This window comes from Oryzias latipes, chromosome 3 (genome assembly GCF_002234675.1).
Source record: "Oryzias latipes chromosome 3, ASM223467v1".
Classification (NCBI taxonomy): Eukaryota; Metazoa; Chordata; class Actinopteri; order Beloniformes; family Adrianichthyidae; genus Oryzias; species Oryzias latipes.
Window position 1 is genome coordinate 2,178,818 of NC_019861.2, and position 15,937 is coordinate 2,194,754.

The window sequence follows — 15,937 nt, forward strand, 5'->3', positions numbered from 1 at the left end:
GTCAGCACCATGGTCAGCGCCCGCCGCCGGCCCCTCGCCACGCTTTACTCAGTTGGATTCTTCTGATCCAAACTAGTTCTGAGTCAGCTGCTGGCCGAGCCGGACGGGGGGAGCGGAAGACCCCTACTCGGTATAGACTGCTGGAGGGGGAAAAAAAATAGACCAATCACACTTGAACCGTGTGCGAGTTGTGCGTCAATTAGGCCTTTTTGACATATTTGTGTCGTATACGCGATATAAAAGTTATACATTGGTGGTTTACGCGTGAAAAGTTGTTAGCCATGTGTGGAGCGGTCATGGGAAGACGCACATTTGCTTATGCATCTCACCAGAATCGCACCAGAATCACGTAATATTTGCGTCTAAACTAAGTAAAATACGCAGAGGCTGCATCATTTAGAACAGCTCAAAACCGTATTCACCGAAACCCGTGACGGACATCCGCGCACACGGACGAACGCCAGGAACTGTGGCTGTGCGGCACGGCCGCTAGATGGCAGTGTGAGCGGCTGTAAGCTACCAGGAGAGCGTGTGAACAGAGAGCTCTCAGCAACAGGGAGAGGAAGAGGGGCGGGGTTGCTCCGCGCCAACGGTCTTACCCAAAACTCTTTTGGTTTTGACATCGCCGTATTTAAAAGGCCACCGGGAAGGATTTAAAAATGGATCAGAAGATGATCGCAGTGGGACTTAAAGGAAAAAGGTTATTTATTTCTAAAATGATGATCAAATCCACAGTCTGAGCGTTTCTCCTGAAAGTGTAAAAGTCATGGAATGAACTTAGAAAACGACATGATGAACGTTCAACAAGTTAAGGGTTCATAAAAAACCCAGAATAAAGTCTGAAAAATCAAATAAAAATAAAGCATGAATCAGAGTCCAGTCAGACAGGAAGGACTGCAGCTCTAGTGCAATATCATATTTATTTCTTACAGTGAATTTTGGTTGCCATACATGAAATCTTGGGGTAATCAAGTGGGGCAAAAGGGGAGGAAGAGTGCTGTGACGAGGAAAATTCTCTCTTTTCGTCTCAGTAATTAATCGACTCTATGATGATTTATTAGCACAAAATTACAGCAACATAGAAAACATGAACACAAGTCTCTGCACATCTTACTGAAAACATCTTAGCCCCTATGAAGACTTAAAGAATAAAATCTATTCATGAGAAAAACAAAAGATTCAAAGAAAGGGTCACCCCGATGCAAGACGACGGATAGAGTGGGCGCCCCCGTCCCGTGAAGGGATCTCACATGTAAGATCTAGCAGGCAGACGGTGTTTGTCAGGAAAAAAACCCGACTTCTGTGGTCACTTGATGGGTCAAAAGAGAGAAATCTACTGCAGTAGAGTGGATCTACTTTAGGCAACACTTCATTAAAACACTGACGAGTTTCTGCATCATGATATGTCACTTTAAAATGAAAAAGAAAACACAACCCAGGAAATTCATTCAGAATAAATATTGCTTCTTACATAACCCATAAATCTAATAATAGTAATCCACATTTGTATCTACTTATATATAGTATTTCTGGTTTTTGGCAATTCAAGCATCGGAGTTCAACAGTTTTTGTTCAGATAAGCTCTATAAAATTTCATAGAATTCTGTACAAATCTTTAAAAATACTGTGCTTTTCTAGCCTGCCTGACGCGCCGCCGTGACTTTGAAAACAGGATCGTAGCAGCGCGGCCCCCGCCGGCCTCCGTGCGGCCGATGTTCACAGAACACAGAAGCTCCTGAGGGTCCGACTCCTCAAAAGCTGCACAAAGCTGGGGGGGGGGGGGGGGGGATGGACCGAACCAGCGTGGGCTTGTGGAGCAGACCACAGACGGGATGTGCTCATGAAGAAATCACCACAACAGAGGTCAGGGGAGGGGGGGACAGGAGGGGTGAACTATTTAAGGCATCCTCTGCAGGATGAATGGAGGGGGGGGGGCTTTGGTCATCAGGTCAGCTCTGAAAACCATAACTCTCAAAGAATATCAGTTTTTTTCCTTCATCGCACTATACATAGATTGAAAGCTGTGGCGTGCGGCGAGGTTGATGGCAGGTGAGGCACCGACTTACAATGAGAGAACTGAACATTTCAGGCATTCATCCAACAGCAGGTAACGGCATAGAAGATACACACAAGAAGATATCTGTCCTCCAGAGGATATTTCTGTCATAGACATGGATAGAACACTCTTCCTGTGTATAAATTATTCATATCTGCTGTAAACAGATGTCATACAGATGTGTTCAGCTCACATTTCAGTTTCACCCTCAGCAACTATCTCTGGTATTTTTCCAACTTCTAATTCTGGTCCTTGAATCAGTTATCAAATGTTGTCTGTGAGAATCATCATAAAAAGAATTCTTTTAGGCCTAAAATTTAGTTTTCAAATACTTCCATTTGTGGTTTTTAAAGTACAAAGATTACAAACCATGTTTGTCCTTCCTCTTTGAGTCCAAGCGTCGATCCTTCTCCACTAAAAGCTCTAGGATCTGTTGGACAGTCTTCCTCATTTCCTTTCGTTTAGTGAGTCTCTCCTCTCAATGGAGACAGACTCCTCAGTCTGTTCTGTTTCTACTACAAAGCAGCTTTCAGCTCACGTCTGCCCCCTGCTGGCGAGGCTCATCAGCGGCCTTTTCTCCGCCCTCACAGCCGCGCTCTGACGTCATGTCTCTGCCGTCAGACATGAGGCGGAGCTCCGGAGTTTGTGATCGTTCATCACTCAAATTCAGCCAATTTCAGCTAGTCAACTAAAAATGTATCTTTAACCCGGATCAGTGAAAAATAATATCACCTTGATGTAGGTTTTTCTATATTATCACGATGACAGGTGAGGCCGAGCCTCACTTGCCTCCCCTGACCGCACGTCACTGCTTGAAACACTCGTATTTACACACTGCAAACCGCAGAAACCTCCAGAAGGTCCTGGAAAGCGTCAGAGAAGCAGACGGCGTCCTGACCCCGCCTCCACGCTCATCATCTGGACGTGCCTTCAGTGATCATCACCGTCTCCATCTGCTTTAACTGTTACTGGGCTAACTTTTCCCCTCTTCCCCCTCTGAAGTCACAACAGCGCTTCGCTTTAGTTCAAAAGCTTCAGATTTGAGACGATTCTCTCAACTGAAAATATTTCCCTCTGTATTCTAGCAGGACTGAGGAGCCAGCTAGCCTTTTGGTTAGCAAAGAGTGCTGCTCAAAAGTGTAGAAAGTCTCTCTATAAATACAAAATACTATTTTATCTCCAGTAGAATGTGGCTGTGCATGCTTGAAAAAGTATTTCTAGAATCATCCGAAACGGCACAAAAAGATTTTTGATGGGATTCAAGCGCAGTAAAGTGCTACCTTCATCCAACTGAGGAGAAAAACCCCGACATTTTGGGAAACACGCATGTTTATTTCCTGAAAAGAAAATTGCTGCACAGATCTTAGGCTCATCCGATTCTGTGCATTTTCTGTTGCCGCGGTGACAGATGGACGGTTTCTGACATGCTCACAAGAACATGCAAAAGTCCAGAAACACGCAGCCTGCTGGGCCAAAAGGCTGGAGCGGTTTCACCGTATTTTCTGTCAAAATGTTTGGTTTACTCGGACTCATGTGCTTCTTGATGCGGTTCTCAGACGTTAGCAGACATGATCATCATAGAGGTCTGCTCTCACATCCTCTCTGAAACAGCTGCAGAGGTTGTTCTCCAGTCACAGACACGTTTCCATGACGGCCTGACAGAACAACAGGAATGTGAAGGTCCAGGAACATGTATGTTCTGACAGCGGGATGGGATTTGGTTGGATGCCTGGTACGCGACAGCCCGGTCGGTCAGGTCAAAGCCTTTTTACCATCTTTGTTGTCGTTTTCATGAAAATAGAAACGAGGTTCCTGAGTTTTTCCTCTGTATTCTGAGACAAACTGGTGTCCAGAACAACACTTTCTATGGCAGCTTCTGACGAAGGTGATGAAGATGAGGCAGCTGGGAATCACACATAGGACAGTAGATGAAGGCTCTGCTGTCATCCGACACTGTGCGACTTTTCAGCCAATCACAGACAAGTATGCAGTCAATGCTAATGTTAAAGGGCTATGCTAAATCGACATTTACGAGCTTTTAGGTGTTTTAGAATGTTAATAAAAAAAAACAAAGTGGTATTTTGATCTATTCATCTCTGAGAGTTCCTCTAAAAACCTGCTCTCAGCACCAGCCCCTCCCAATGCATAAAAACGAGCGGTTCCTCACATTGTGACATCACAAAGTGAGGAACCGCCCCTTCCAGGAAGAGTGGGCTGCCAGCTCCGCCCCCAGACTAACAGACACGCCCACTTTCTCAGTGGAGCTAGCGGTGATCGGCTAAACGCTTTTGTTTTCTATGAATTTGGATGTTTGTTTTTGTGAAATAGGCCCTTTAAAGCCGGCTCACACAGCCACTACGTACATTTTCCACCGATGAAATTTTGGACTTTTATGATCCATGCGTGATCTACAGAGTTCATACGTGTTTCTTGTGTTCATAATATGTCCGTCACGGGTTTCAGCCGACGGGTCTTTATGTAAATTTGGTTTTGAGCTGTTTGAAATTTTTGGTCGGTTGAGAATTTTGCAGTTCATTCGTATTTTGTAGTTTTTATGCCTTTATTTTGAAAATCTTGCACAATTGTGTGATTTCTGTGAGACGAAACGCTGGACCGTTCCACGTCTAACGGACTTTTCACGCATGAACCATCGATGTAAACCTTTTAAATCGTGTATGCGGCGTCACGTCGGAATGACGGAACTGATGCAGGAATTTTGAGCCGGATTTGGCTTTTACGCTGATTTCTGTCTTCTTCTTGCTTTATTCCTTCTTCTTCCGGGGTTTTAACGTGGTTCATTCGTGATACATCTGTGAAAATCACAGCTTTTCTCTTCTTGTTCACGTATGACCAGCTTTACATTTCATAATGGAGGTAGTGGCTGTGAGACACGGCCTTCAGGGGAACTCAGACGCCACCAGGCTGAACGTGGCAAAGCGGCTGGACTGCCGGGTTCTGGTTGATGATTGACAGCAGCAGCTGTCCGTCCTGCGGTCTGAGGCTTTGAGCTCTGAGTCTCACTGAGCTGGTTCCGGTGCTGGTTTGGGGCCAGGGGCTGACTCAGAACCACTGTCTATCTGGCGTGGACAGTCAGCTCGTCCTGATATCATTTGTGGATCAAAATGTCAAAGGCGGCCCGTCAACAGAGCCTCTCCAGGTCATCCACGCAGCAGCTGCCTGCAAACTGCAAAACCCTTCTGTCCAGTTCTGGTCTTGGAGATCCGGTGAGCAGACCAGCACTTCTGGGGGGGCTGGTCTGTCCTCCTGCCCCCGACCAGATGGGGCAGACAATAAGCTGTTTTTCTCTGCATGACAGCAGTGACTGTCCATGGATGAACTTTGACCTTGGAGGACTCTATGAGCTCCTCTCATAGGCCGTCCTGACAGACCCGGTTAACTCAGAACCGAGCTTTGTTCAGTTCCTTACAGCCTAAAGGCTGTCTGGCTCTCAGCTCTGGTGCTGAAGCGGCTGGAGGCGGAGCCGTCCAGGCCAAAGAGGGCGTGGTCAAAGACATTTGTGGAGCTCAAATGACAGACAGGACGGCCAGGATGCAGTCAGGACGGATCAGAGCGGCTTGGTGCTGAATTCTCTTTACGTCTGTGGAGAACAGGCAGGTTCTTCAGAGGAACCAGCTGAGCACCAGAACCAGAACCAAACAGCACCAGCTGTCTCTGCAGTAAACAGGTTTGTGTTGGCACAGACTAAAGATGTGTGGAGCTTCACAGGAAGTTCTTCCCGACATTAACCCGCCTTCCAGAAAAGCGTGTTCTGAAGTTTAATGCTCTAATATTAACATTATTGTTATTACTAAATGTTTTGGCACAAATTGCTCCACAGCTCAGAAACCCAGCAGATGCCGGACGGATGAGGGGGGGCGGACAAACTGTCCCTTCTGTCCAGGATTTGACAGAAATGTTGACAGTTTGACTCCACAGATGCGACTTTTCTTACTTTGAATGAAGAAAACAAAAACTTCTGAAAGTGGTGAAATGCTGCTGCTAAGCTGCTGCATCCAATTTTTTTTTTACAAACTGTTGACTACAACTCCTCTGGCTCACTCAGACAACACGGTGACGTCATGTGCATGCTGTGTTGTGATGACGTCACGTGCACACACCTGCTCGAGGTTTTCTTTTAACCTTTTGTTTGCGGCAGATGAAGCCATGAGCTGCACTTTCAGAAAGTCCCTCATTTGGTGGAGAATTGGGTCAGATTTGGATGTGAAAGATATTTCAGAGGTGATGTGAACGCACCTGACGGGGAGCTGCTCGCTGCTCCTCAACCGCTGAGAAATCCGGTCATGGTGGACTTTACGTCTGCAGAACCGAAACGCAGTTCCTTTTAGAATTTCTGCTCTTCTGTTCGGTTGCTTTCTAGCAACAACCGTCAGGAAAGGAAACCAGCATATTTCCCAAAAAGTCTCCTCAGAATAAACCCTGCCGACCCTCTGCCGCTAAACCTGTCTGACCCCCCCGGCACCACGGAGGAGCCCGGGTGGCGTTTGTGAGTGCTGACCTGCTGAAGGTCCAGATTCAGGGAGGACTGAAGCGCAGCCGCAGCCGCAGCCGCAGCTCCTCTGTTCTGTGGCCTCAAACGCAGAGTCGTGGGGATGGAACGGGTCTCAGTGCTCACACACACACATGCACGCACACACACATGCGCTCAAGGGCAGAGAGAAAATGAAGGAGAAGCCAGAGGTGGAGCATTTCTGCAGCTGGACAAAAGTTTCAGGAAGTTCCAGCCTGAAGCTTCCGTCTCCAGGTTTGTGTCGTCGCCTCGGCCGTCCCGCCTCTCCGTGAGGACGCCGTGTGGCTATGGCAGCCATAGACCCCCCCCCACGGAGACCAAGCGTGTTTGTGTGATGTGCGGCTGTGTGGCACTGTGCATAAACTCAGGTGAGGTTGTGGTTTGGCATGAGTTACAATACGCCGGCTGATGCTCTTGTTTTGACACAAACGGGTGAAAACGGCAGAAAACAGTGGAGTCTATCTAAAAGTTTCCTCTACAACCTTTGATGCAGTCAGAAATATAACTCCGGCAGGACTCTAGTGAAGAAATATTCTCTGAACAAACTCTAGCAAAGATAGAAAAAGGGAGCGACCAGCTCAGCTGGTTGTTGGTGCGCCGCCTCTGGAAAAAGTCTGCAGGAAGGAGAGCCGAGTCCGTCCGTGAAGCCAAACTCAAGACGAGCGTGTTTTTGAACCTCCACCGTCTCCTGCGCCTCCTCCCCTGATGTGGCATAGCAGCGATTCCCTCAGCCCCCCCCCCCCAGAATTCCTCCAGACCTCCCTGACCCCAGGACGCTCAGGAAGGAGGAAGAGGAGGAAAGCCGGAGCGGTGCCATGAGGGCGACGAAGGAGGACGATAGGGCAAAAACAGCAGTGGGCATCGTCCACTCGGACCCCCCCCCTCCATCACAGCATCCACAGCTTCAGATGGGTCCGTCCGGGGGCAGGACCCTCCCGTGCAGCCTTCCCCTTTGGGGGGCTTATCTGTCCTGCAGCAGCTTGAGGGCCCTCTCGATGTTCATGCGGTGGCCCACCCTGGTCACGCCCAGGTCTATCAGGTCCTCTTTCTGCAGGGAGGGCAGGTGGGCCCCCTCGATCTCATTGTCCAGGAAGGCGTCCTTGTGCTCCCCCAGGTTGAGGCTCTCCAGCCAGTCCGCCACGTCGTGCTTGCTCCACAGCTCCACAGGTTTGGACGCGAAGGGCTTTCCAGACGCCGCCACCGCCTGCATGAGCGTGAGCGGCGACGGGGAGCGCGAGCTCCCACTGCCGCCACACGAGGAGCTGAGGCTGTAGCCCCCGCCGCTGCCCATAGGCGGGGTGGGGAGGCCAAACACGTCTGTCAGGGTGGGGGACACCGAGGGAGGCAGTGAGGAGCAGGGCGTGAGGGAAGAGGTGGAGTCTGGCGGGCTGCAGAGGTGGGTCTGCGACGGGAGGCTGCTGGGCGGCGTGGAGGTGAGGCCGGCGGCGTTGTTACGCATTCCTGAGTCGTCTGTTGGAGGCCTAGGGTGGGGGGCAGAGAGGAGAAGCGGGTCAGCTGCGAAAGACGCCAAAAAGTTACCAACATTTCCGCTGAAGCGCTTAAAAGCATCTGACCGACAAAAGCAAAGGTGTTTCTGAAGGTTTTAGACCCTCCTCCATGCAGTACTTCAAAAGGACAGACGATGGCAGCACATGCCCAGTGGTACCACGGCGCCGTGGCACCTCAGAGGGAAGTATGCCTCCGTCTGGAAGCAGATCCCATTCCCGCCCTGAACGGGTCCAGCAGAACCACGGACACGCTTTGTTCAGGTCAGACTAAAGCTTTGGCTGCTCTGACGCTCAGGTAACAGCAAAACGTCAACAAATCCAGCAGCAGGGTTGGAGGTCAAAGGTCGACCCCACACTGTCCTCAGCAGTGTCCCAGACACAAACGTGTGTGTGTGTGTGGTAATAATGCACAGAACAGAGGTCGTCCAGAGGTCAGACAGACAGAATGATGTTTGCCTTTTAAGTCCATAACTGTGGGGAGGGGGGAGGGGAGGGGGGGTTATGACCTTTTAAATGTACCCGGGTCAGAATTCTAGTGGATAGCAGCTCTATGTGTGTAAAGGAGACATTGGGTCTTAATTAAGGTAGAAAAGATTGATATATATATATAGATGGATAGATGGATAGATAGATAGATAGATAGATAGATAGATAGATAGATAGATAGATAGATAGATAGATAGATAGATAGATAGATAGATAGATAGATAGATAGATAGATAGATAGATAGATAGATAGATAGATAGATAGATAGATAGATAGATAGATAGATAGATAGATAGATAGATAGATAGATAGATAGATAGATAGATAGATGGATAGATAGATGCCAATAATTATTGTAATGCAAGATATTCTTTAGTTTCTTCTGAGTAAGTTTTTGATTCCCTTCTTACAATGAGCTTTTCCTGCATGGACTGTACCATTTATTCAAACATTAGTAAAACCTTAATTGTCACCAAATGAGTTTAAATAATTAAACTTCTTTTTTCATTAAATTGTATTTCAGTCTCTAGACATGTCGATAAATGGTACCTTTATTACACTCTTGCTTCATTATGGGAATCATACAGAATTGAATTGTAAAAACTGAATTATTGACTCATTTATTCATTGTCAATACCAGCCTTGTCTGACTGACAAGTGAATAATGATGCACATTTTTATTTATAAACGCCCCTCTCACCCTCCCCGGGTGGTTTCTCCTCCAAGCTGGGGTCCTCTACCAGAGGCCTGGGAGCTTGAGGGTCCTGCAGTATCTTAGCTGTTCCTGTTCTTTTCTGGACTGAGAGGTCTGAGGTCTTTCCAGGTATCTGTTGTAGCCACTCCTCCAGCTTGGGGGTTACTGCTCCAATTACCACAGGCACCACTGTCACCTTCACTTTCCAGGCTTTCTCCAGTTCTTCTCTGAGTCCCTGGTATTTCTCCAGTTTCTCATGTTCCTTCTTCCTGATGTTCCCATCGCTTGGCACTGCCACATCCACCACAACGGCTTTCCTCTGTTCTTTATCCACCACTACAATGTCTGGTTGGTTTGCCATTACCATCCTATCAGTCCAGAATAGAACAGGAAGAGCTAAGATACTGCAGGACCCTCAAGCTCCCAGGCCTCTGGTGGAGGACCCCAGCTTGGAGGAGAAAGGGAGGGAGGGGTGTTGTTTTTTAATATATACTGTATATGTAAGGTTGTATCTGTAATAATATTTTAAAAAGCTTGTAAGGAGGAAACAGTTTTTTCTCCATCATGCTGGCAGACCCACAGGTGGGACAGGTATGCAGGTTTCTGCAGAAATCCCTCTCACAGCAAAGCATGCGCAGTAATCCTGCAGACTCTGTTCCCTTTGAATCACTCGTCTTGACAACCTGATGGCATTGTTTGTGCTTAGGGACCGAGAGTGCACGGGAACCTGAGCCAAAGGAGGAAACCAGGCCAAAAGTAGCCCTCGCACTGAAAGTGCTCTTTTCTCTCTCTCCACCGCGAGGAGCTCCGTTTAGCCCAGATAGAGCTCCTTCCAGCTTGTGACATATGGAACAGCCTGAGGGAAAGACAACAGGGTCTCTCTGCCAGAGTGGAAGTGGGCCACAGCACAGCTGAACTACCCAGCAGCCTGTCCTCGTGATGGACGGATAAGGTGGAGACGGAGGGACAGCGTCGCGCGCTCAACGCTCAGCATGCTGGGACACGGACACTCGTTCATAACTCCCCTTACAGAAACCTGAGCAAGGGTCAGGACGGATGAGCGCCAGCAGCCTCAGATGCTGACAGGACGCCGGCTGCTCTTACACATTTCTGTGGCACGACTTAAATGGATGTGAAAAGTATGTAATTGCCTATTAAGATTAATTAGCACAGCTCCTGGTTTAGCTTCTCTGACCCTGTTCCTGTTGGGGGCGGCCGTGGTGCAGCGGTAGGGCGGTCGTCCCATGATCGTAAGGTTGCAGGTTCGATTCCCGCCTTGCACGCCCATGAGTCAAAGTGTCCTTGGGCAAGACACTGAACCCCACCTTGCCTCTGGTGGTAGGCGGGCGCCTGTGTTTGGCAGCGGAGCGACCACCAGTGTGTGAATGTGTGTGTGACTGGGTGAATGGGTCTGTGACTGTAAAGCGCTTTGTCCTTGTAGGAAGAAAGGCGCTATATAAGTATACGCCATTTACCATTCCTGCTTCCTGCAGCTAAAGAGCCCCATCCTCAGGAAGGAGGACACTTTACTGCAGTTTTGCTGCAAACAAAGTCTGCACACAGTCTGGAGGAGCAGGTTTCTCCCAGAGCTGGTCAGACCACTGCAGCACATTGTGACAGTCGCCGTTTGCAAATGTTTGCTGAAAACCCTCAGAGCTGCAGCAGCAAAAAAAAAAATCCACACGGCACTAAATAAAAACTATTTCAGCAAACTGCAAGTGTCTGGACTAAAGTCAGCGTGAGCTTTCATTTGTCTGTCAGCCGGACTGAGCATGCTCAGTGCTCTCTCCAGACTGAATGAAGTCTTCAGGTGCGTGACTCTCTGACTCGTCTAAATGACTGACTCTCTGTTGCCTCCTAAATGGATGCGTCTTATTCAGATGTGAGACTCAAGCGTCACTTTCAGCGTAAAAGACCTGAAGAGGCCCTCATCCAACTGTCTTTGAAAAGTTCATTTGTGTTAACAGTTCAACCACCACATGTTCAAAGAGCAGCACTGAGCCAAAGTCTTCGTGTTTTTGTCTTGATGCTTTGCTTCCAGGTCTCCAGGTGAGGCTTTGGTTCACATCCCTCCTTCTACCTGACTTGTCTCTGCAACAGCAGCAGTGAGGCAAAGGGGTGCAGCCAAAACAATTCTGGCTGCTGCCCAAAGCAGTTTTCTGTTCAAAGTCCCACTTTGATCGTCTTTTAGTCACGATTCTGCCGTTTTTAGTCAAAATTTAAAACCCCCCGCGTCATTTTCTAGGACACAGTTTCTGCAGAGTGGCAGGAGTTCATCAGAAATTCACCTCTGGGTTGTGGGCGTGACCGCCCCCTTCCCATCACCCATCTGTTTACACGCTCTCCTGCTAGCTTACAGCCCCTCACACCCCCGACCTAACTTTGGTCAGCAATCTCAGAGCCGCCCAGTTCTGATCCAGATTCCAGCTCAGACCGGGAAAACAAAGACGTCCATGGATGTGTTCGTCTGACGGTGGATGATCAGAATGGACCAGAGCAGGGAGACTGTGGCTGCCAAGCGATTTACCATCAATGCGATCTCATTCCCAACAATTTAAATAAAGAGATACTCAGAAACAGAGTTTAAAACGAATATTTCTTCATAAAAGTCCTCCATCATCAGGAAAATGCTACAAGAACACACTAAAAACACCCTTTTCATCGGACTGGGTCTTTCAGGTTAGTTATCATCACGTTAAAAACACTCAAATATTCATTTATCTTTAAAAAAAATCAGTTATTCCACTGTAACCCTAGTGCTATTCTAGGCACTTTAACATTGGGAGTTGGGTCATCTAGACCCACTAGACAGAGCTCTGAACCTTTTTTCTTCAATGATTTGTGATCTTCACTGGTGTCCATGGTTTACATGAAATCTTTCCACCTTTATCCACCTTTGTCACGGTAGGGAGAACACGTCAATGGAAGGGGGGGGTCATCTAAGATAGCACAAGGATTAATGTGGCTAAGATGCTTTTTTTCCATGACAGTCTGCTCTGCAGCTGCAGCTCCACCTGGAAGTAAATACGGATTTCAACGCTCATCGCCACGGCGTTGGCCTTTTTTCAGAGCGTTGGACACATCACTCTGATCCATCAGAACTAGAATCTATTGCTGGGAGGTTCTGCAGAACTTTGACCCGCTTTGCAGACAGCATTTTGTCTCCGTGCATTAGCCGCTGTGCAGCTGCAGAGCTTCACTGGTTCTGATCTGAGCCTCTAAAAAGCACTGCAATCTATATTTTTATATGTTACTGGCAGCAACATGACTCAGAGTTTCTGTTCTGTATCCATCCCAAATAAAAACTAAGTAGTTCATGTCTCATAACAAAAAGCTGCCTCTAGCTGAGTTCTTCCTGTTGTTTTGTGCGTGTGGGGCTGCTCAAAGAGGCTCTGTGTTCTCTGCTGCCACCTAGTGGTTGGAGGTTGAAGTGGAGAACAAGAGTCAGACACTGAAGGACGCTCAGAAATAAATAAATAAATATCATCCTGACAGCATTTTGAATCGATACAAGTATCGGCAAATGAACCATCACGATATATCGCCATATCGGTTTTTACAAACACCCCTAGTGATCTTTGGCCCATTCCCCAGTGTCTGATCTCCTGTTTTTGCCTCTGTCCCTCAGTCTGCCCTGGACTCTGGACTCACCTACCTTCTCTGACCTTTGAAAACCCACTGTCTGTTCTGGACTCACATTGTTTCTCATAACCCTTGTGCTATCTTAGATGACCCCCCCCTTCCATTGAGGTGTTCTCCCTACCATGACAAAGGTGGATAAAGGTGGAAAGATTTCATGTAATCCATGGACACCAGTGAAGATCACAAATCATTGAAGAAAAAAAGTTCAGAGCACTGTCTAGTGGGTCTAGATGACCCCACTCCCAACGTTAAAGTGCCTAGGATAGAACAAGGGTTAACTTTTTCAATTAGCGATACGAAGCCCATCGAGACGACTGTTGTTGTGAATCTGGGCTTTACAAATAGAAATAGAAATTGAAATGAATTGAATTTCAAATCCATCAGATCTGAAGTGGGCTTTTTCACCAAGGGGGAGGCAGCGGCTGCTTTGAAGAGGCAGGGAACAAGACCAGAAATGAGTGAGGAGTGGAGGATATCAGAGGGAGGAGATGGAGCAGCCAATCTGTGAACTGGGTTTTAAACCAAAGAGCAATGTTTTTGAGAAACAGAACTGATCTATGCTCTAAATCTGAAACACAGTTCACGGTTAACATATACTTATATAAATGTACATAAAAGATGCAGCCGATGCAGTCAGTGGATGAAATGCTCTCACAACATGTGATGTTAGCGTGTCCTTTGCTGGCCCTCAGCTCATCACGCTAACCTCCCCAGAGCGGCGTCAGCCTCGGAGGGAAGCTGTGCGCTGCCATCAGCACCGGTTGGAGGAGGACTTCTCCTCCAGAGCCCACCATCGCATCACTGCCTGCGGAGCTGCAGCTCACGCCGGCTCATGGCATGACACCCACTGGTGTGCCTCCACTTTATTTTTAATGGCTGGAACACACACACGTGCACACACACACACAGTCCTGTTACGTAACGGCGACCTACAAAAGCGTGGCGGCATGTGACCTCTGTGAGATGATGCTGAACTCAGCTGAGGCTTCCTCCCGCTTCATCACACTCCCCCCTCCCCCGACAGGCTGACATCACTGCAGGCCTTGAGGCTGCTCTCATCAATTGGGTTGTTAAGCAACCACTTTGTCCACAGGCACAACCAACGCACACTTAATCTTGAAGGCTAAAGACAAGAATAAAAAGTGAAAAACAGGCATTCAGAGCAGAAAGTCTGATGTCAGCGGCTGACTTCAACCAACGGAGGAGGAAAGCGAGCGACTGAAAGAGAATCTAGGCCACGATCTGTGAAGCCATGCCGCCATCTGTTTGGCGTTTTACCCTCTGCAACTCCTTCCCACGAGGAGCCACCCCTCACGGCGCTCCCTGTGCTGGTCATCCCTCTACTGTCCTGAAGACAGACGACTGAGCCCAGTTTGTTCACGGGGGACACGGAGGGCGGGGCTTGAATGGAGGGAACATGACAAGAGCTCACCTTTGCTCTGAGAGACGCCGTAAAACAAGCAGAAAAGGCGGATCTACTCTTAGACGCCATCCTCTAAACAATTCTTAATGGGTCTGTAGGATAAACAAAGGCATCCAGAGGCATAAAACAGTGAGAATGAATTTGACACAAACGTTTTACATCTGATAGCTCTTGGATGACTCATAGATAATCATCTCTTTTTATTCTAATTCTGGTTCTTCCTTTTAAGTCCCTGGCAGGTGCGGCACCTTCTTACCTATCCAGTCTGGTTTAAAGATGTCCCCCCCCTAAAGTCCTTACGTTCCACCCACCAGCTTGTGTTCATGGTTCCAGAACCAAGCGTTAGTTTGGGGGGGGCCGTGCGTTTGCTGCATCGGCGCCTAAACTTTGGAATCAGCTGCCACCGGTCATTAGAGAGGTCACGATCTTTAAAAAAGAATTGTTCCTCCATTTCAGCGTTTTAGCATCAGCCTAGCCCTGCTTTGAATCCCTTTTAAATTGGCTTTATGCTTTTCATTCTTTTTTATTTTTGTTTTTTTACAATTTTTTAATTTGCTTTTATGCTTTTTTCTAAATATGTCTCTACGGTGCTAAATTTGGTTTTATGCTTGTAATTCTTGTGTGTTTTTGTTCTCCATGTGTACAGCACTTTGAGCCTCTTAGGCTGGTGGTGGAAGGTGCTTGATGATGATGATGATGATGATGATGATGATGATGATGGTGATGATTCCTCATTCTATGAATGTCAGATTTGGTTGAGAAAATGGTGAAGACAAATATCAAACATTTATAACGCGGGTCAATAACGTTTATGACATGAAGTAGCGAATCTAGATGTTCTCCTCAACAACTGCACCATCACCATCTACCATGAGAACTCGAATAGGAATAAGAACACTAAAAACGTTTCCAATATATCTAAAATTTCATTGAATTTACAAAAAGCAGGGGAAATAACTTTTTAAAACATATTTTGGCATTAAATCAAAAAAGTGCTTGTTTGTTTGACCCTTGTGCTATCTTAGATGACCCCCCCCCCTTCCATTGAGGTGTTCTCCCTACCATGACAAAGGTGGATAAAGGTGGAAAGATTTCATGTAATCCATGGACACCAGTGAAGATCACAAATCATTGAAGAAAAAAGGTTCAGAGCACTGTCTAGTGGGTCTAGATGACCCAACTCCCAATGGTAAAGTGCCTAGGATAGAACAAGGGTTACCATGAAAAAATAATTCTATGCTTTTGGATAATTCATCTTTTATTGAAACAGGGCCTGAGGATCTTCATGTAAGTTCATTCTGAGGGGTTGATTACACGTAAACTGAAATGTTTTTACCTTTTCATTAGTTTGGTAATTATAATTATTCACATGTTCCACTATTGGACAGCGTCATTCTTCATTTTGTTCACGCCCACCTCTAAATGGAGTAGTGATCAGCTGTTGTACTCATTCTAAAACGTGTTGACATTTGCTATGAATGTGTCAGAACAGAAACTGAACTTCTAACTTCATGAATGTCAGCCGCTGCATGACCAACATGACCCCAATAAAACACAGCTGTGCGGTCGTGACTCACGCACGCGCTCACGTTGGCTCAG

At 47.3% G+C, this 15,937-nt stretch overlaps 1 protein-coding gene across 4 annotated transcripts in view; it reads right to left on the reverse strand.

The window, feature by feature from the left end:
* Window positions 1-4,619: 4,619 nt before the first annotated feature.
* The window catches only part of shank2 (SH3 and multiple ankyrin repeat domains 2), a 314,619-nt gene continuing 303,301 nt past the window's right edge, over window positions 4,620-15,937 (reverse strand). For all 4 annotated transcript variants that reach the window (XM_023950566.1, XM_023950561.1, XM_023950563.1 and 1 more), the window contains one exon: window positions 4,620-8,065. In XM_023950566.1, coding sequence (XP_023806334.1) covers window positions 7,546-8,065 — 520 coding nt within the window. In that variant the 3' untranslated portion in view covers window positions 4,620-7,545. The remainder of the gene's footprint in view (window positions 8,066-15,937) is intronic.